This window comes from Apium graveolens, chromosome 1 (genome assembly GCF_009905375.1).
Source record: "Apium graveolens cultivar Ventura chromosome 1, ASM990537v1, whole genome shotgun sequence".
Classification (NCBI taxonomy): domain Eukaryota; kingdom Viridiplantae; phylum Streptophyta; class Magnoliopsida; order Apiales; family Apiaceae; genus Apium; species Apium graveolens.
The window spans coordinates 12,519,376-12,541,272 of record NC_133647.1 but is presented as its reverse complement, the minus strand read 5'-3'; the positions used below and the strand labels follow the sequence as shown (position 1 = coordinate 12,541,272).

The 21,897-nt window shown below is 39.5% G+C and overlaps 2 protein-coding genes and 1 pseudogene across 2 annotated transcripts; 1 reads left to right on the top strand and 2 right to left on the bottom strand.

The window, feature by feature from the left end:
* Positions 1–2,662: 2,662 nt before the first annotated feature.
* LOC141712567 (uncharacterized) lies at positions 2,663–3,049 on the bottom strand. The gene has a single exon (XM_074515590.1). The coding sequence runs from the start codon at positions 3,047–3,049 to the stop codon at positions 2,663–2,665; it is 387 nt and encodes a 128-aa protein (XP_074371691.1).
* A 9,872-nt stretch (positions 3,050–12,921) lies between these two features.
* On the top strand, positions 12,922–15,369 carry LOC141661014 (annexin D4). The gene is made up of 6 exons (XM_074467997.1): positions 12,922–13,053; positions 13,539–13,708; positions 14,122–14,340; positions 14,491–14,712; positions 14,801–14,872; positions 14,968–15,369. Exons 1-6 carry the CDS (start codon positions 13,005–13,007, stop codon positions 15,175–15,177), a joined length of 942 nt encoding a protein of 313 aa, XP_074324098.1. The 5' UTR covers positions 12,922–13,004; the 3' UTR covers positions 15,178–15,369.
* A 2,309-nt stretch (positions 15,370–17,678) lies between these two features.
* Positions 17,679–21,152, bottom strand: LOC141719232 (F-box/FBD/LRR-repeat protein At1g13570-like; annotated as a pseudogene).
* Between the last annotated feature and the right edge of the window lie 745 nt (positions 21,153–21,897).

Here is a 21,897-nt window from a genome sequence, read left to right as displayed (position 1 = left end):
GGAAGTGATAGAACTGTACGACGTGGCTCCACTCCAACTTTCCCCCAACAGTTACAAGTTTATCCTAGCTTTATTTGTCCTCTATACGGACTTGGGTTTCCCTCAACCGTCAATGACAGAAGTTGCTTATTTTTTCAATCTAAGGAAATCTGACCATGGGTACTACTATTTGGTGGTGGACAAGCAGCACAACAAGAAGGGTTTTTCCTCTGTCAAGCTTAGTCATGAGAAAGGTTGGAAAGAGAACTTCTTTTACCTGTATGACGTTCCCAGGATAAGGATAAGATTCAACAAGTCACCAAGTAAGGGCGCGCCCTTTCATTTTTTCCCTTGTGTTATTTCTATATTCTTTCTTTCTTTTCTCATCCTTATACTTTTTCAGACAGACCAACATCCAAACCCCTTAAAGGCGAGCCCAAAAAACGAGCTGAATCCCTCCTTAGAGTGGCTACTGACAGGTGGAACTTAAAAACCTTAGTCACTCGAACCAACTTGATGCGAGTAGGAATCCTTTCTGACCAAGTAGGAGTGAAGTGCAAATATGTAAATTTCAGGAAGGGTGCTCTTGTTTCTCGTGTTATTGACTTAGACAGTGAAGAAGGAGCTAAAGAAGAAGAAGAAGGAATAGAGGATGGTTCCTTACAAGGCCAAGATCCTTCAGGTTCATTCTCTGTGAAAATCAAAAGGCGCGCCCTTTCACTATTGGCGCGTCCTGCTTCTCTTTTGTTAACTCTTTTCTGTCATACTGGATAAAAACTTCTGTTTATTCAATCTTTCCACGTCTTCAGAGGGCGCGCCCTTTTACTCTAGGCGTAGCATTTTACACATGTTTACCAATGTTGTCTTTATCAACTGCTTTTATTTAGTGCTCCATTCAACATACTTAACTGTCATGCTTAACTAATATATCTTATGTTTTGTGCAGAAATGGCACCTCCAAGAATCCCCAAGTCTTTTGGGGCGCGCCCTGGTGACAAGCCTAGGCCCAAGGCAAAGAAGGACGCTCTTGCAGCACAGGCGTCTGTTCCAACTTCTGCCTCCATTCCTCAAACGGCACCCGCTCAAAAGAGGCCCATCATTGACCTTACAGAAAAGCAGGGCGCGCCTAAGAGGCATAGAGCAGAGGACGCGCCCTCTGGCTCTTCTGTCACCTTGAATGCTCTCGGCCCCATGGGTTCTCTTTATGTTTCGGATGGGGAAGTGGAGCAGTGGCAGGCCATGGACTTGGGGGATGCTGCTCGTGCTTCTATAAAGGCATCTTGCCAACTGTTCATCCATTCTACTCGGGTGGTGGACAAGCTACTGGAAGAGGGGGCGCGCCTAGAGAGGCTTCAAGGCGACAACAACATTTTGAGGAACACCCTCAAAGACAAAGACTTTCTGCATGCCAAAGACATTAAAGCTAAGGATTCTGAGATCTCTTTTCTCAAGGATGAGGTGGTAAATCTTACTTCCCAGCTAGAGATTGCCAACAAAAAGGCTACCTCTCTCCACACTGAGCTGGGTGCAGCCAACTTGAGGATTGAATGTCTGGAGGAGCAACAGAAACTAGGCTAGCCTGATGAAAAGAGGGAAATATCTGATGAGGCATTTGCCAATGGTTTTCACTTCTACAGAGTGGGTTTTGTGGCCAATGACCCTGACTACTCCTTTGAGAAGTTTGGGGAGGAGACTGTTGCTGAGATGGTGGAATTCAAAAAAGAACATGCTGCTGAAATTAAGGCAAGGAGGATTGAACTTGGGCTGGAGGAGGAGGAAAGCGAGGGCGCGCCACAAGAAGAAGCCTCCAAGGGCGAGCCTGAAGTTGATCCTAATATTCCTCTTCAAACTATCCCTCCAACAGACCAGTTTCAGGGTGCGCCTTGATTATTTACAGATTTAAAATTTCAAATACTTATGAGGAGCCATCCCTCTTTTGATGCTGTGCAAAGTTGTTTTTCTGCTACTCTTTTATTTTTGCATGTATGACTTATCGTTAATTTCATCTTTACTCCAAAATTTGTTAAGGCATTTTGATTTTTCTCTTGGCAATCATGTGTTTTCGTGGAGCACGCAACAATATGGCGCACCCTTAATCATATTTTTAGTGTAATTAATTTTTGTATGATCTCAGAGTTTGCCATTGTGTTTCTTTCTTCGTAGTGTTCAAATATAAGGGTGCGCCGTATTGCAGATAATATGTACTTTTTCCTTTCCATCAGTACCTTTGCAATATTTTGATTGACTTATTAGTCCAAAGGCGCGCCTTTGTTCGGGGGGCTTTTGCCTTAGTCTTATTTTGCTGGTCGTGTGCATTTATTTCCTTTATCCTCGTCTACTATGTCTGTCTTGATTATAAAGCAGGAGCCATCAGATAGGGCGCGCCTCTTTATAGGGCGCGCCATTGATGTTTTTCAGATGAGAATTTTCATGTCAAGCAAATATAGTAATTTTTGAAGTAACTTTTCTCTTTTATTGATAATGCGCTCTAGTGTGTATATTACACTAGTCCCATGGCTACTATGCTCTATGGGGAAATTTTTTATAAAAAATTTTCTTCCTTCTGCTAGTTCCAAGGTTCGCAGTCAATATGTACTACCCCCCTAGGCTAGGAGGAATTTATTTGCTACTAGCCTATTACGTAAGAATCAAAACAAGAAAATAAGGGGGACACAGCCACACCCTACTGATAATATTTCCGCAAATGTTCTGCATTCCATGCTCGAGGAATAAGTTTTCCATCCAGATCTTCTAAGCGATAGGTCCCTTTCCAGAGTATAGCTTTAACTTTGTATGGTCCTTCCCAATTAGCTCCAAGCACCCCGTGCTGAGCTATCTTAGTGTTAGGCATAACCTTTCGCAACACAAGATCCCCAACCTTGAATGGTACAAACTTTACTTTTTTATTGAAATACATTGCGACCCTCTGTTGGTACGCAGCGAGCTTCAATTGAGCGTTTGCCCGGGCTTCATCTAATAGATCCAAGTGGAGCCTCTGGTTAACTTCCGCATCTTCCTCGACGAACGCGTCTCTCCATAGAGATCCTGCTCCTACCTCCACGGGAACCATGCCCGTAGGCCAGCAGAAAAGGGGTTTCACCTGTGGTCGACCTAGGTGTCGTGTTGTAGGACCAAAGGACCATAGGCATTTCTTCTGGCCAATCCCTTTCTTCTCTTCTAACTTTGCCTTCAAGGTATGTTTTATGATTTTGTTTATGGCTTCTATCTGACCATTACTCTACGGATGATAAACCGCGGCGAAGTCTTTTTTAATCTTTAAGTCTTCACAGAGCTTCCTTAACTCTTTACTATCAAATTGTTTTCCATTGTCTGAAATGAGCTTGTAGGGAATACCAAACCTGCATACTATGGAATTGAACACGAAGTCCCTTATCTTCTTTGCCATGATCGTGGCTAGTGGCATAGCTTCTGCCCATTTGGTGAAGTAGTCCACAGCTACCACGGCATATTTCACACCCCCCTTTGCTTTGGGTAACTCTCCAATGAGATCAATTCCCCACATGGCAAAAGGCCAGGGGCTTGCCAATGAGGTAATGGTGGATGTCGAGGTGTTGGAATAGTTGGCGAACCGCTGGCAACGATCACAAGCCCGGACAAAATTGAAAGCATTTTCCCTCATAGTCGGCCAGTAGTACCCTTGTCTGAGCACTTTTAATGCCAAGGAACCACCCCCCGAGTGATTGCCACAAATCCCTTCGTGCACCTCTCTGAGAATATAATTTCCTTCTTCCCTGTCCACACAACGTAACAATGGCTGGTTAAATCCTCTCTTGTATAGTACCCTGTCATACTCGACATACTTTACAGCTTGGTACTAAAGGCGTCGAGCCTGTAGTTTATCCTCTGGTACAGCCCCTGTCTGAATATAGTTATGGATGGGGGTCATCCAGTTTTCTTGTGGGATTTCTTGCGTTTGAAACACCTCCACCTCCGGGATACTTGGAATTTCCTGGATTCCCAAAGGGATTTGTCCAAGTTGAATGTTGTCCATCTGTGATCCCATCTTGGCCAAAGCATCCGCATTACTATTCTCTTCTCGCGGAACACTTTCTAGTCTGACACTTGAAAATTTTCCCAGTAGGCGTTTTGCACATCTCATATATAGCTCTGTCCACGGTCCCCAGGCTTGGAATCCTCCGTTGACCTGGTTCACAACTAATTCGGAATCACTCCGAACTATCAAATTCATGGCCCCTACCTCCAGAGCTAATTTCAGACCGTTGATCAAGGCTTCATACTCAGCATCATTGTTGGTAGCATAAAACTTGAAATGGATAATACTCATCAAGCGGTGCCCCTCCGGAGTGATCAAGACTATCCCAGCACCTGACCCGTTATTGTTTACGGCCCCGTCCACATGTAATGTCCACCAAGGGTGGGGGAGTTCCTGCTTCTTTTCGTCCGGATGACTTTCTTGCGGGGTTGGTTCCGCCAGCACTATGGCCTTATCATCAACTTCTTCATCGAACTCAAGTATGAAATTGGCCAGCGCTTGTCCTTTGATTGCCGTGCGAGGACAATATTCCAAATCGAATTGCCCTAGCTCTATGACCCATTTTAACATTCTTCCTGACGATTCGGGTTTATGTAAAATATGCCGGAGCGGATAAGAGGTGCGAACTTCTATTCGGTGAGCCTGAAAATACGGTCTTAGCTTTCGTGCCGCAAGAATAAGGGCGTACACTAGTTTTTCCATGTTGGTATACCTGGTTTCCGCGTCCAACAACCTTTTGCTTACATAGTATACAGGCCATTGGTGGCTTGCTTCTTCCTTTACCAAGACGGCACTGACGGAATATTCAGACACTGCCAAGTACATAATTAATGTTTCTCCGTTTTCTGGCTTGGCCAACATCGGGGGATTTTCCAGTTGTTCTTTGATTTTCAGAAAAGCTTCTTCACAGTCAGAGGTCCACAGAAAATCCTTCCCTCTCCCTTTGATCGCTTTGAAGAATTCTTTGCACCTATCCGACGACTTCGACATAAATCGATTTAGGGCCGCAATCCTTCCTGTTAGACTCTGTACCTGTTTGACACTGGTGGGAGATTTCATGTCTATTAGAGCTTTTATTTTTGCCGGGTTAGCCTCAATTCCCCGGTGGTTGACCATGAATCCCAAGAATTTTCCCGACTCTACGCCGAACACGCACTTCTGCGGGTTTAGTTTCATCCTATATTTTCTTAGGATATGGAACATTTCAGTTAAGTCGATGACGTGATCTTCCGCCCTTTTCGAATTCACGAGCATGTCATCCACATACACTTCCATAGTCTTCCCAATCTGCTTCTTGAACATTTTGTTTACCAACCTTTGGTAAGTGGCACCGGCGTTGATCAGACCAAATGGCATTCCGATATAGCAGTAGAGCCCTCTATCAGTGATGAAAGAGGTGTGCTCCTGGTCAGGCTCATACATAAGGATCTGGTTATACCCGGAGTATGCATCCATGAAGCTGAGCAGGGCATGCCCCGCCGTGGCGTCGACCAACTGATCAATTCTTGGTAGGGAAAACTAGCTTTTGGGCATGCTTTATTTAGGTCGGTGAAGTCCACGCACGTTCTCCATTTGCCGTTGGGCTTTTTTACCAATACCGGATTTGCTAGCCATTCTGGGTAGTAAGATTCTCGAATTAGTCCGACGTCTAGGAGCCTTTCTATTTCTTCTGCCAGGGCTATAGCTCTCTCTCCGCTTACGGCCCTTCGTTTTTGTCGAACCCCTTTATGCTTGGGGTCGATATTCAATCGGTGGCACATTATTTCTGGATCAATCCCCACCATATCAGAATGGCTCCATGCAAATACATCAAGGTTTACCAACAGAAATATTGAAAGACCTTCCTTTAACCTTGGTGCCAATTGGGACCCTATTCTCAGAACCTTACTCGGGTCTTTTTCAACAACGGGGATTTCGATCGTATCTTCTGCTGGCCCCATCTTTTCCGTCGGCATTGGTACTCGGGGATCCAAGTCAGGGGGATTATAGATCTCCTGGTCTTGTAGAGAGGGTGCATCCCCTTTAGGAGGTGTGCCTTGCGTAGTAGAGTCATCAACTTCTTCAGTATATTTTGCGGGCGAGGGTGCTCCTGCAAGAGGAATGGCATCACCCTGTTCGAGGCTTTGCAAGATATCGAATCTTCCTTCTAAACGTTCCCCATGGAAATCTGCTTGGACTATGGTATCCATCGTCTCCTCTTCTTCCAACATCTCAATTCTGATTGCGTCTTCCAAGTACAACATTGTCGAGGGCAACTCAGAGGGATGTTCTTCTTCTTGCTCAACATAATAGTTGACTCGGATTTCCTCGGTTGGTTGCTCAATGCTTTTCTCCCGATCCACGTCCGGAGTATCATCGGCGTGGGAGTCTTTTCTGAAACCTTTCATTGCTTGCCTGTAGCACTCCCGTGAGTCATATTGGGAACCCCTGATACTTCCCACTCCATTCGGCGTTGGAAATTTGATAGTTAGGTGATGAATTGAAGTGATGACTCTCATTTCCCGCAGAAAAGGTCGTCCCAATAACACGTTGTGGGACGATTCCTGATTCAGGACCTTAAATTCAAGCATCTTTGTTACCGACAATGGGCTTTCCCCCAGTGTACATGGGAGCCGAATCGACCCCATGACTCTAACTCCTGCACCTGAAAAACCATAGACCCACGAGTCTTCCCCCGACATATCCTGATCAGGCAGTCCCATCTTTTTGAAGGTGCTGTAATAGAGGATGTTTGCTGAGCTTCCATTATCCACGAAGGCTCTATAGACATTCTTTGTTCCGATTTGGATGGAAATAACCAACGCATCATTGTGTGGGTGATGTACCCATCGGGCATCTGTTTCTCTGAAAGTGATATCCATGGACTCACCCTTAAACACCTTGGGTGGCCGGGTTTCCACCCTATGAATATCTGTGAGAGGCCTGAACCGGGCTTCCCTAGCGTATTTTGCCAAGGATCGATTGCTGCATTCCATTCCGGGACCTCCCCCGTAGATTGTTCGGATACTGCCATCTCTGATAAATTTATTTTCCTCCAGGGTATCATTGTTTGTCCCGCATGGGGCTCGTCTTTCCTCTTCCCTTGTCCTGTCATCCTTGTGCTTCCTTACTTCCTTGACTACCCATTCTCCGAGGTATCCTTCCTTGATAAGGGCTTCAATTTCGTCTTTTAAATGTCGGCACTCATGCATGTTATGTCCAGATGATTCATGGTATTCGCAATATTTTTTCTTGTCTTTGCTTTGCTATGATGATAAAGCTTCAGGTTTTCTAAATAGCCCTTTATTTCTGTTTACCTCGTAGATATGATCGATAGATGCAACCAAAGGCGTGTACCGGCTTGTCCTATAGTCATAGTTTGAGGGAGGGATCCATCCCCTCTTTGTGCTTGCTGTATTTACCCGGTCTGGGCTTCGACTATCCCTTCGGTATCTTGGGCTTGGAGACCTATCCCTCTTCCTTCCTTTGTTTCTCTGACTCGACTGTGAAGTCGGTTGTACATCTGCTAAAGATTGTTCTATGGCTTTAAAAGATTCTGCCAAAGCGAAGACATCTGCGAGAGTGGCCGGATCCTTTCCTTGCAAGTGCTTCCAAAAATCTGAACCAACCCTTAATCCTGTGATCAAGAAGCTTTTTAAGGCTTCGTCCGATGCTCCCCTCACGCTAGTAGATTCATCATTGAACCTTTTGAAGTACGATGTCAAGCTTTCACTTTCCCTTTGCCTAACGTTGACAAGAGTTGTGACAGAGGGCGCGTATCTCACCGCGGCTTGGAACTTGGTTAAGAACAAATTCTTCATCTGATCCCACGAGGTGATCACCCCTGGCCCGAGCTTTTGAAACCACTGCTGGGCACTTTCTCTAAAGGTTGCTGCCAAGAGACGACATCGAGCCAAGTCTGGGACTTGGTACACATCCATCTCTATATTAAAACGACCCAGGAATTCCACCGGATCTGAGTTTCCGTGGAAACGGAGATCGCTAGTAGTGTTGCGATACCCGGCCGATAATTGTGCCTCTCTTACTGCTGCCGAGAATGGGGAAGGGATTTCGGCTGTAGCCGTCACCCTGCCTTCGAGGTGGTTAAGTAGCCTTTTTAGATCTCCTATATTGAAAGTTCCCACGCCAGGAATGGTCTGCATTTGAGGTTGTGGACCTTGGAGTTGCAATGGAGGTGTTTCCACTTGATTCCCCCCGGGAGGGGCTTGCTGCTGGTTTGTATTCTGGGCGTCTTCGGGTATTATGATTATTTCACGATTTCATTCTTGGTTTCTTCCTTGATTCCCTTCTCCACCTTGGCCGCGACCCCGGACCGTACCGCGATCATAGTTTTCTACATCTCTGTGATTATCATGTTCCGCGTAATCATAGCCATCTGCTTGGTGATTCCAGCTGGAATCATTTTGACCGCGGTAGTTGCCACGACGGTATCCGTCTAAATATCTGCCTCGGCCTCCACCTCTTCCTATCCATTGAGGCCTTCTCCATCGATCGTTTCCATACCCACGTCCATATCGATCCAGCGATCTTCGGGGAGGAGCTCTCTCATGATCGCGGTGCCGCTCCCGATTTTCCTGGGGATTCGGGGGCACACGCGTTGGATCGCGGTGCCGCTCCCGATTTTCCTGGGAATTCAGGGGCACACGCGTTGGATCGCGGTGCCGCTCCCGATTTTCCTGGGAATTCAGGGGCACACGCGTTGTATCATGGGGCGTCACATCTCCGCGATCAGCTTCTTTCTTCCATTCAAGTAACACCATTCTCAAATCGTCATCGCTCAAGCGATCTTTCAGAGCTGCGAAGCCTCGTTGCTGATTTTCCGGCATCGACTCCGCCTGTCGGCGTTCCTCGAGACTACGTCCAGAGCGGTGCGGATGGGTGGCTCCCCGGGTATCTGTTCGCAGAATTTCCCGTCCATCATCATCTTCTTCCACTAGCTCAATGATCGGGGACGTGTCATTAGAATAATCCAGGCGTCGTGAGGTTATCGGCACACGCCCTTTTTCAGTGTGGCCATGGCCGGCCAAGACATCCCTATATATCATGGGTGTTTTTCCAGGTTCCTGAGTCGCTCGGTTGTGGCGAAGACCCCTCCTGGCCTTGCGCCGTTCCACGGTGCTCAACCTTGAATCGAAACCATTCAAAGCATCGCCCATGCGATACAGTTGTTCCAACAAGTCAGCGTTGCTGATGAGCACAGGTGGCTGTCCTCCAACGTCCGGCGTGGGACGGTCCGTCATTGGCGGAACGTAGGGTTCATATTTGTAGCCATGATCAGAATCTTCTTCAGAACTTCCATCGTAAAAACTTCCATCGTGATATTGAGACATCCTTCCTCCCAGATGTAGATCTTGATCGACCCCTCCTTCTAGCGCCAATTTGTTGACGGAGGAATTTGGGAACAACAAAACTTGAGGTTAGCGGCCGAAAAAAAGATCTGTGATGGCAGTTCTTCGCCGGAAAAGTGAACAGTAACCGATGAATCCGATGAACAGTATTCATCGGAAAAGATGAACAGTGTTTGGTGGTGATGATTATTGGGGGCTGAGATTGCTTAGGGTTAGTGGTTGCTCCTTTGCGCTCTCGCTTCTGACCCCCCACAATGTGCCTACGTACCCCTATTTATAGGGGATCAAGCCCACGTAGTTCTTGGGGAACAAGAAACCTAATGGGCTTAGATTTCTTATCCCGAGGCCCAATGGGAAACCCACTGGAAACTGTCTTCTACTAGCTTTAGGAATGTCCGCCGATGAGGCCCAACCGCAAAGGCCCAAGGCTCGTCCGCGGCTTCGAGACTTCACGGATGAGGCATCTCCCTGGCCAAGGATAACCCTCCGCTACCGGCTGTTTCTCTAGTCCGTGGACGCAGGTATAGCCGTGGTTCACCCCAAATGTTGGACGCATCCTTGTCCCCCGATAAAGAGCCCCTACCAGATTACAGGACAAGTGATCCCAAGCTTTTGGGTGCAAAGTGCAGGATACTCCAAAGTCTCCCAACGAGGACACCCGTTGACTACAGAGACAGAGCTCCCAAAGCACACACCAGATTTCACCCCACATCCCCAATGAGGACACCCATTGACTACAGGAGGAGGCCTTCAGTCCAGGCATACCCCTGGAGGTCTCTGACCACGGACACCGCCTTTCCTGTAGATATGCTACAGGAAGGAGTTCTTCAATAGAGTACCTGCATCAAATAGGTTAGTAATAACATTCTCCATCTTCCTTGAGTCTTCCAAAGAACCCATCCAAGCAACACATAAAAGTTGCATTTATATGTCAAGTAGAAGTTGAGGGCGCGCCCTGACATATCTGCATGTTGGCGCCACCCTGTGTCACCAGCCTTTGGTCTCTTCTTATATCATTCTACATCATAGGGCGCACCCTAAACTATTCATCTTTAGCGCTCGCTCCAATTCTGTCCAAGCCAACGAGCAAGTCTATCAAAGCAATCATGTCCAAACAATCCGTCCAAGGAGCCTTCCTTGCCCAAGGCGCGCCCTAAGGCTCAATACACTACAGGTTTCAATTAAGAATTTTCTCTCCTCCTTCTCGATAACTGGGCACGCCTCCTCCACCTGTTTGAGGGCGCGCCTTAAATACATGATAATCACAACCGTTAATCAGCTACTTAGTCAACGGGGCGCAATCTTTGGGCGTGCCTTTTATTTATGGAAAGTCAATCTCATCTTTTCCCTAGATTTCAGGCGCTTCCCCTTTGATTCTGCTCATTTTTTTATCTTAATCTGAATATTGTTTATACCAATTTTTGGGCATAACATGTATGATAAAAAACACATGAGATATTATGTTGTAGTGGTATGGGATTGTATATGTGACTGAAATATCTCGAGTTCGATTCCAACAAAGCACATCTTTTATATAAAAATTATCTTTTTAATGAGACTTTTTAATCTCGCTAATTATCCTCTTGTTCAGAGAAATGTGTTTGCTATTTTTTTAAGATCAATTCAATAATTAATATTTAATATTTGACAATTATTACCTACACGTTGTTGTCATGAATATAACAAACTTATACTGATACTTTAGTACGAGATCACGTGACGAAGACATTATCAATTTCAAAAATAACAAGTTTCAATTATTTTAGACCCATAAATATCGAATATACACAAATTACAATTAGTAATCTTTAACTCAAATATAGGATTTACCCAAAATATCTATCATAATCAGAATTATGAAATCCTACATAAAAAAAATTAAATGTTGTACATTATTTAGTCACTCAATAATCTAAATATTTATTAAGTATAAATTATTTCGAATGATATTCTGCGTACACTTCAAATAAATTATGAAGAACTATATATTTTATTTTTTAACAAAATTCGGGTAAACTGTAATTTAAAATTTATATATTTTACAATATAAAATATTGCTAGAAAATAGTCCGTGATTCGCACGAATTATTATGCTAATTTAATTTATGGGAAGAAGACCCGATATTATTTTGCCAAGAGGAGAGGTTGATAAAAATATTCAAGTCTCGTTTATTTCGATGTAACCTGATTACATAATTTAGAGTTACTTGAATTCGAAATGAGTTAAATTGGGCAAGAGAACTTCAAATTTAATAGTTTTTGTAGTTACCACAATGTGGGAAATTAGTTACCAAGTTCAATTATGATCACCACAAGTTATATAGCTATTAAATATAAAAATATTAATTACATACCAAAATTAACTACGCAACCTTTAGTCCCGTATCTTGAAACTGTAATTTAGTTACTGTGATGTTCAAGTTTCTATGTAATTATAAAAATTAACGAAATAAACGAAATTTAAGTATTTATTTCTTCCCAAAATTTGTTAATTGGTTGCAAACGGGGCAATGTGGGATACGACTTGCGAGCAATAATTAGCGGTGTGACAGCTGAATAAACTTAATATTATGTGTAGACGTGAATGTTTTCACAAAAAATGAAAATCAGGTTGATTTGCTGCCGAATAATGAAAACTCGGATTATTTAAAGGGTACTCCCCACGAAAGTCCGACATATTAGAATATTAATTTATTAATAAATTTTACATACTTTTCACCTTAAAAAGTGATTTTCATAATTATAATTATATTTATATGAATTTATTATATAAAATATTTAAATCCCACAATTTTTAAATATATATTCAAAAATAATTAGATCAAATTTTGACCGAACTTTTCCCCATTTTAATCAATTTTATATATGATCGAGTTATTGGCTGAGTAACCGAAAATTGAATCGGAAGTAAAGTCGAATTTAAGTACTCGTCCAAGTTGATCAAATTTCAAAATTTTAGTTTAATTTATTAAATTATGCTATTTACTTTTTAGCGATATAAATAATTGACATTATATAATTTATATTCTTCCAATTATATGATATATGTGTGAATTGTGCTAGTGATCCAAAATTGGGTATAAAAGTTAGTTCTAAAATAGTATTTTTGGGTGAGACTGATGTGAATATATTAAATTTATTTTGTTACTTGTATGATGATCAATTAGTACATGTCATGTGATATTTTAAAACTATTTTGTGATCTAAATTTGTAGATGTAGCATTTCTCTATTTGTATTCATATATTGGTAACATTTATAAATCTAATCCAGATAATAATAAATTCTAGCGTTATCCGATTTGCATTTTAAATAAAAGATGGTTAGGAAGTGGCCATTTTCGTAACCACATTTTTGAATATTTAATTGAAAAATTATTAGAAAGAATAGGATAGAGAACAAGCGTTAAAAAAGTCTCACTCCTATCCTATGTTACTTTATGTTAAGCAGATGCGTTTACAAAAAAATAAAGAGGATAAACGAAACACGTTACAAAACAGGACACATTCGTCATTTAATATTTTTATTGCTCCATTATTGTCTTTATAACCATAAATCTGCTAAAATGACGATTATAACCTTACATGTCAATATATAAGAATAACGCTATGAAAACTATATTTTAACACACAGTCATCATATCTTTGAAATCTCAACACCAAAATGACAAACACTGATGAGCAGCTTGGAGTTCTTACAAAGGCCTTCTCAGGTTCAACTTTTTAATTTCCCATTTTTATTTAATTTTTTTGTGTTAATTAAATTATGCATGCTCATGTTTAAATTTGTTCACGTACCTTTTGTATATTTACTTTCTGATCAATAATTTATGTTGTGATACAATTTCGAACTATTCGGATTGGTTTAGCTCACTGTTTTTAAAAAGTGCAGAACAATTGTTTTAGCGTTTGGAAAATTGGTAGGGTTATTATATATGGTGTTGTTTATTTTTTCCATAATGCAATTAAATTTCGGGCTTGTGTTGTGAACTCTAGCTTGTTGAATTAGTCCTCTATGTAATCCTATGTGTTTTGTAGTTGTACATTGTAGATGGCCCTAAGCAGTGTGAAATTGCGAAAAAAAATGAATTTCTTGACTTTAGGTTCGAAGCATCAATTAGACATGTAAATGTAATGTTGTGAGAGTTTAAACTTACATTCACTGACAGTATTGTCTGATTTGAATTGAATGTGGTAGGAATTGGAGTTGATGAGAAAACACTGATATCGGTTCTGGGAAACTCGCATCCTGATGACAGAAAGTCTTATAGGAAAGGGATTCAATTTTTCACTGAGGATGAGCGCTCATTTGAGAGATGGCAGGCTGACCACGTTGCACAGCTTGAACGTGAGTTTTTGCGCTTCAAGGTATGAAAAACTTGAAATTGGATTCTTAATTTTAGGCCTCTTACAGAATGAGCATGACTTGAAAGGCTAAGATTAATGATTTTTTGACGATGTAGAAGGGGGATGGTTATACTGAAGAAATGTGATTCAAATGTCAATGTATCGGATCAGTGGGAGAGTCAGTTTGAGTTTTCTGGCTTTAATACACGAATTTAAGCATTTATTGTATACACATATCTAATAATCATTGTTAAAACTGATCTTTTCAAAACCTTTTTCTGGTCCAAGATCAGTTTTAGGCATATTACTTTTATCTGAATGTATCAAATAAAAGCCGAGGGTGATCATTCCATTGTAATAGTAGAATTGCAATGTGAATTGCAGTATATATGCATTCCTAATTTTATTCGGTTCTGTTTGTTATGTGATAGTAGAACGCGATGGTATTTTGGGCTATGCATCCATGGGAAAGGGATGCTCGTTTGGTGAAGAATGCTTTGTTGAAGGAACCCCAGTTGTATAGTGTGGTTGTAGAGATTGCATGTACTAGATCATCGGAAGAGCTGTTGGGTGCAAGAAAAGCTTACCATTCCCTCTATGACCATTCTATTGAGGAAGATGTTGCTGTCATGGTTCCCGGCCCTGAACGTAAGGTAATTTCATATTTTTGGTGCTGGTGCTCTGGATGTTCATAAAGAGTACTAGTTGAACACTTCACTAACAAGCATTTGATTATTAGTATGACTTCCTTCCCTCAGAGAAGAGTATGTCTGAAATATTTCCTTTTTTTTGTCCTTGAGCAGCTGTTGGGAGCACTTGTAAGCGCTTATCGGTATGAAGGTTCAAAAGTTAACGAAGAAACTGCAAAATCAGAAGCCAAGATATTCTGCAATGCCATTAAGGATGCATCCAAGAACCCTGTTGAGGATGAAGAAGTTATAAGAATTTTAACAACCAGAAGTAAGCTCCACATTAGCACTGTATTCAAACATTACAAAGAAATTTGTGGCAATAGCATTGATGAGGTATGTTATCAAATTTGCACCACAACACCACGTTTCATATCATCTTGGAACAATTTAGTGAATTTACAAATAAATACTTTATTCCCAGGATCTTGATACGGATTTATTCTTGAAAGAGACCGTTCAATGCTTGTGTACCCCAGAAACATATTTTAGCAAGGTGATTGACCATTCACAGCTTATTACTCTATATCTTGATTTTAGAAATTAGCATTTGAAGATCTCGTTTAACTTCTTGTTTTTTTTCATCTGCAGACATTGGATGGTGCATTTAACGGAGAGGCTGATGAGGATACTAAGGATGCTCTAACTCGAGTAATCGTTACCCAAGTGGACACCAACATGCAGAAGATTAAAGAAGATTACCACAACAAGTATGGAGTTCAGATATCAGACAAGATTGCTGAGGAGGTCAATGGAAACTATAAAGATTTCCTACTTACATTGCTTTCTAGAGAAAGCTAATCACATATTACTGCTTCTGGTGATCCTGAATTTACCATTTTCGAGTTTCTCCTCCTTGACATCTTTCGCTTGTATGGTTATCGAGTGTTTTGGTCACAATTTTTTATCTGAAAAATAAATATATTTTATGTTCAAGTATATTCAAGTGTTGTATCTTTTAAACTCATAATACAATCAATATCTGTTTTCCTATGTATGTTGAGTTTTTCTGTATTTGAACCATTCCGCATCTAACTAAGAGTTCCATGTATACAAGAACAAAAAACAGCAATAAATCCCAATCGAAGTCTTTTAGAATCCACACTGCGCAAAAACTAATAGTAAGTTGACAATTCAGAGAATTTCATTTCAACTTGTGGAGAAGCTCGTCGAAAACAGAGCACTTTTCATTTACCAGTTCCATGCCATCGCCATATAGTGAAATGCTAATCACCTCCAGCAACGGAGAATGTCCAAGCACAAATTTGACAAATTCCATGTTATCTCTGGTTATGTACAACAAATTTACTGATTTAAGGCCGTTGAATGTGAAATCAGCAGGACATTTCTTCTCCCATATGTCAAAATATGCAGCTCTGTAATGAGCAGGTCTGGTGCATCACCACGATTCTATGTGCAGCTCTGTAATAACTAAATTACAACTTTTCAAGAAGAGGGCAACCTAAAATAAAGCTTTCAATAACCTCACGAGTAATTGTAACACCATTTAGCTCAAGGTACTTTACACATGGAAATCCATGAAATTCTAGAGGAGGCTTGACTGCAAACTCAGAAAGTGTCAATCTGGTCAGTTTTCAAAGAGAAAATATACTACGAGGTGTGAAAAACCTAGGCCACTTGTCTCCGTATACATCAACAACTACCTCTTCTATATCTTTCCTTGACACGACACACAGCCATTGATCAATATCGGTAGATTTTTGCAAGTACGATGTGGATAGTTTGAAATTTTGAATAGTTCCATCATGAAGTAAAAGAAATTGCCTGATAAAGTCTATGAGTTCTTTCTCAGCAACTTTTTTGTCATGTTACAGCATCCCTTATGTGTTAGGATGGAGTTGATGAGGCTTTTAGGCAGATCACCAATGATTTCCTCACTTGAGAATTTAGTCAATTTACCCATTTTGGATTCCTGAAAAATCCTAAAAGTTGCGAGTCAAAATCAGTTCAACAATCAACCAATATTTTAAGAAAATGCAGTAATAAGAAATATCCACCAGCCACATTCCGTTACATGTTTCCTACAAAGTATGCTGTATGGAATCAGTTGATGTATACATAAGGAACTTTGTACAATTTTGTGACTAAAACTATTCATAATATTGTTTCCACCCTCCTTTACATTCACACACATTATCTTTGGACACCACAGTTTTCATATCAAAATGATCAAATTTTAAATCTGTAATTCCCAACAAAAACTGTTTACCGGAGGAAGGCCAGAAGGCCCTGAACAAAATAAGTTTCATATTGGCCTTAAATCTACCTGATTCAGTCATCTAATCAATTATCTAAACCTACAAACAAAAGAAGCATATAAATAAAAGTTTCAAAGTAAAGGATCAATAAATAATATCACTACAAGAACAATAGTATAAACTTTCAATTTATAATTAAATTGTGAAATGATATGTCGTCAATCCTTATACGTTGTAGAAAAATTAAAAACACCATTTTTACTACCCAACACTTCTTGATGTAGTAGTAATATCATCTCCCTCGCTCCTTTTACGGGATGTTGAGGGTGCGAACCTTGTCAAAGATAAGGTGGGTGCGTAAGTGGGTGTGACTAGCAAAAAAACACCATTCTTGCTACTTGTGGTGGTTAAATAGTCATTATTACAAGAAATGACCTAGTAATACAACAATAAATCCCGATCAAAGTCTTTGTTAAAATATAATAGATCAGGGAGAGCTAACTGTTACTTGCCTAATTCCTATTATTGTACTCCCCCTCTGGCCTAACAAACAACACAATTTATATTACTACCAAAACAAAACAATTGATAGTAATGGCATACCAAAAAAACAAGAAGATATAACCAAGCAAATTAAAATAAGAGGTAAATTAAAAAGGGTAAATCAAAGAGCTACTACTGTACTGACCCAGAAACTTAAAATGTGGAAATGTTGGTATGCGAGAGAGCCAGCAGACAACAATGAAAATATATAAGTAGGGTTTTTTAGTACTAGTACGTGACAAGCTTCATTGCTTCAATCTCATCCACATCTGCTTCTTTGGAAAGTAAAAGAAGAGCTACTTTAGGTAGAAGTGGTTTCAATCTTTCAGTCTCTGTATGGTAGTTATTCATCAAAACTGATCTTTCAAAACATCCTACAACTACAAGTGTGCAATGACAATTATGTCGGGTTTTATAATGGAATGACAACCATTGGACAGATTTCTAGCATGCCTACATAGCTGGTTAGTGTTATCCTTGCATTGACTGTGCAAGTTTAAACAAAAAACAAGCAAACCATCTAACTAAGAGTTCCACGTATACTAGAACAAGAAACAAGCAAGCCATCACTCAGGACAAGATTTTATGGATGAAACATACTCCTTTGTTGTACGTGAGAAAATGACATGGTAACATAGCAATAAATCCCAATGGAAGTCTTATAGAATCCACATTGCGCAAAAACTAATAGTTTTCGTGTACACAATAAATCCAGGGGCTAACTAGATGAAGCAACTAAAAACAAAGAGAGAAGGAGAAGCAGCCTGAACTATTCTTAAGATGGCGGCAATTCAGAGAATTTCAGTTGAACTTGTGGAGAAGCTCGTTCAAAGCACAGCACTTCATCTACCAGTTTCATTCCTTCGTCATGTTCACAATTAAGTAAAATGCTAATCTCCTCCAGGACGGGAGAACGTCCGAGCACAAATTTGACAAATTCCATGTCATTCCTGTGAAAAATGTGCAACAAATTTACCGTTCTAAGGCATTTGAATGTGAAATCAGCAGGACATTTCCTCTCCCAAATGTCAAAATCTGCAACTTTATAATGAGCAGGATCGGGTGCATCATCTTGATCCTTTGTGACAAAAAGGGAGACAGAATAAGTAAATGCTAACATATAACGAAAAAGAAAGACCAAAGTACATAACACATGTCATGTGACTTACAAATATTCCATCATATTGAGGTTCAGGTTCAGGGGACTGCAAAATCAAACCAGGAATGCAAAAGTCAAAACACATTATTGATCTATTCATCATATTACGAATTTGCAATATACACCAACACAGAAATTACCTTTTTATATAATCATGTTCTCTTTCTAAACATTGTAATCTAATGTAAAAATTAAGACAGAATATTATTAACACCTTAATATTTACTTGTGAAAAACATAAAACATAACAGTATATGCGTCTTACTGAAATTTGAAGTTCTTCTAGATTAGGGGACTGCAAAAACAAGTGAAGAAAATACAACACTTCATCCATGTCTTTATAATCCATTTTTCCAATTTCGATTAACTTTAGATAGTCATATGTAACTGGAACCTTTCTAAGGATATCACCTCTCCAAACCTGAGCAGAAGGGACATAAGAAAGAGAGTGAATATAGAGATATTCCATACACTCGAATAGAAAGATAGAGAAGTGGGAAAAATTAACACCTTTTCTCAATCTATTAAGTTTTATAAAGCCAAGTGAAAACATATTAGCACTTTACCAATGGATAGAAGCATATGCTAAGAGCAACCACAAGTGGAGTATGCTCGAGATAGAAGTCTTCCAAATTTGCGCTCACCGTAAGATGCTTCAGATTTGGGGCACGGACGGCCACAGTTAGCTTGTCCAAATTACCAAATTTTAGCTTTTCAAGAAGAGGGCAACCTGAAATAAGTTTTTCAATAACCTCACGAGTAATTGTAACACCATTTAGCTCAAGGTACTTTACAAATGGAAATCCTTGAAATTCTAGAGGAGGTTTGACTGCAAACTGAGTAAGTGTCAAGCTGGTCAGTTTTCGAAGAGAAAATATACTACGAGGTGCGGAAAACCTCGGGTAATTCCACTGCCACTTTTCTCCGTATACATCAAGAACTACCTCTTGTACATCTTTCCTTGAAATGACACGCAGCCATTGATCAATATCGGTAGATTTTTGCAAGTACGATGTGGATAGTTTGAACTTTTGAATAGGGCCATCATGAAGTAAAAGAAATTGCTTGATAAAGTTTTTCATCAAATACAAGTTGTGTCATGGTTGTCCATTGATACTTCCACTTGCTAGACAGAACGCTGATTCTTACAGCATCCCTTATTGGCAGTTCTATTAGGATCAAATCAATAATGCCTTTAGGCAAATCACTGATGAAATCCTCACTTGAGAATTTAGCCAATTTACTCATTTTGGATTCATGAAAAAGCCTGAAAATTGTAAGTCGAAATCATTTTAGCAATCAACCAATATCTAAGAAAATACAGAAAATAAGCAATCTCCACAGATAATCCACAGACCAAAGCCCCTTCCATGTTTCCGACAAAGGATACTGTATGCCCCAGTAATGCTGTAAGTTGATGAGGTGATATTAAAAGTGAAGGTCCCAAATTAATAATGTTTATTGCTTAGCAGTAAGGAATTTCCGGGACATGTTGAAACTTTAAAACGCAGGACAAACCTAAAAAGGGGGCTTTTTACTAATTGAAACTTAAAAGTAGTTTCATTATTTAGGTATTTTAGAGGTTAAATGACTGTGAAAACTAATTAAAATTTAATGTTTTCTATAGTTCGGAAAAAATTAAATTAGGTGTATATATGGAAAGAACACTGTACAATTTTTGTGCTACATATTCATAATATTGTTTCCACCCTCCATTATTCAGACACATCATCTTATAGGACACCGCAGTTTTTATATCAAAATAAACAAATTTGTAATTTGTAATTCCCAGTAAAAACTGTTTACCAGGGGAAGGCCAGAAGGCCCAGAACTAAATAAGTTAGTGGCTTTCAATCTACCTGATTCAGTTATGAGTTATCTAATTGACAATCTAAACCTACAAAAAAAAGCATATATATGAAAGTTTCTACTTAAAGCTCAACAAATAATATCATTACAAGAACAATAGTCTCAAGTTATAATTAAATTGCACAATGATATGTCCGCAAAATCCTTAAATCTTGAACATTGTTGTTAATAGTTGCAATGTTAATAGTCATTATTGAAAAAATGACCTAGTAATACAGCAGTAAATCTTGTAGAATCAACATACATTCGTATACGCAATTAGATCAGGGAGCTAATCGTTGCCTGTTTAGTGTTAATTAATCTACGAAGCATTGCCTAGTTACTACTACTATACTCCCCTTCTGGCCTAAAAATAACAAACAAGACCATTTTTATATTGTTCTTGCAGCATCCCTTACTGGGAGTTTTGAGTGTATGGAATCAGTAACCCTATTCACATTCCCAGGAAAAGCATACAAATTGTGAGCGAAGAATTAGTCCAACTTTCAATCTAAAACCCCTCTAAAGTGATGTCGTCGTATCCGAAAAAATTATTACTTTAGAAAGATCATCGTATCAGAGAGGTTATATATAGATACTTATTATCACATGGGACCTAGATTTTTTAATCATAACTTTAGATTGATGTAACTAGGTATCCTAAATTCCTAATGGCCTGCCAGAACAAGACGATTTAACGAAACAAATTAAAATAAGAGTTCAAATAAAAAGGGTTAATCAAAGAGTAGATACTACTAACCCAGAAACTTAAAATGCTGCAGAAATGTTGGTACGCGAGAGGGCTGGGACTCTGGTTAATCCAAATGGGGTTCGTATATAAATAAGTAGGGTTTTTAGTAACGTACGTGACAAGCTTTTTTGCACGTACACTTTTTTGAGTTCGTGTACAAGGTTCGTTTCTTTCACCAAACCAAAATACTCCATCCACCATCGTTCACTTATTTTCTTTTCAAAACTATTTTTTCGGTGCTTTTTTTTCAAGACTTGTTTTCAAAATATTTGAGAAAACAAGGCTTGCGATCGGAAGTAATAAAAAAGATATAATAAGGATACAAAATTGATTTTCAAAATAATTATAAAATGACGTGTCAGATTTTTATTAAATAAATATAAATGGACCACATATTGCCACATCACTCATGCCACATCACTCATGTTACTATTAGACTATATATTAATTTTTTTATCAGGGTGATACATACTCGTACATAAATTGTACCGAGATACAATAAAAATGAGTTTCTTTCATACAATAAAATTAATCATCTAACCAAAAGTTATGTATGATGGCCCCGGAAACTTAAACAATAAAGTTTTAAGGTCCAAAAAGAGAACACCCGAAAAAAAGAAAAAGTGGAATAACTTATCTGAAAAGATAAAATCGACTCTTTTTTGGTATCATCAACGTCTTTCTATCCCAAGCCATCTATTCTCATGTCCAAACAAGTATCAAATAACAAGAGGGGTTTAGTTATTTAATAATTAATCACTTATATTCCAACATTCTCCTGATCGTCACAGCTTAAAAACTTTCAAAAAAAACTTATTATATTAGGTTAGGTTAAACGTCCAACCAAAGGGAAACCTTTGGTTAGATACATCATTCTATATAGAAATTTAAGCTTAATAATATATTTAAATATTATAATAAAATACACAAAATTAACCAAAAAAATGGCACATAATTATAACAAAAAATATGGCATAAACTTGCCCATAAAAGACCAAACA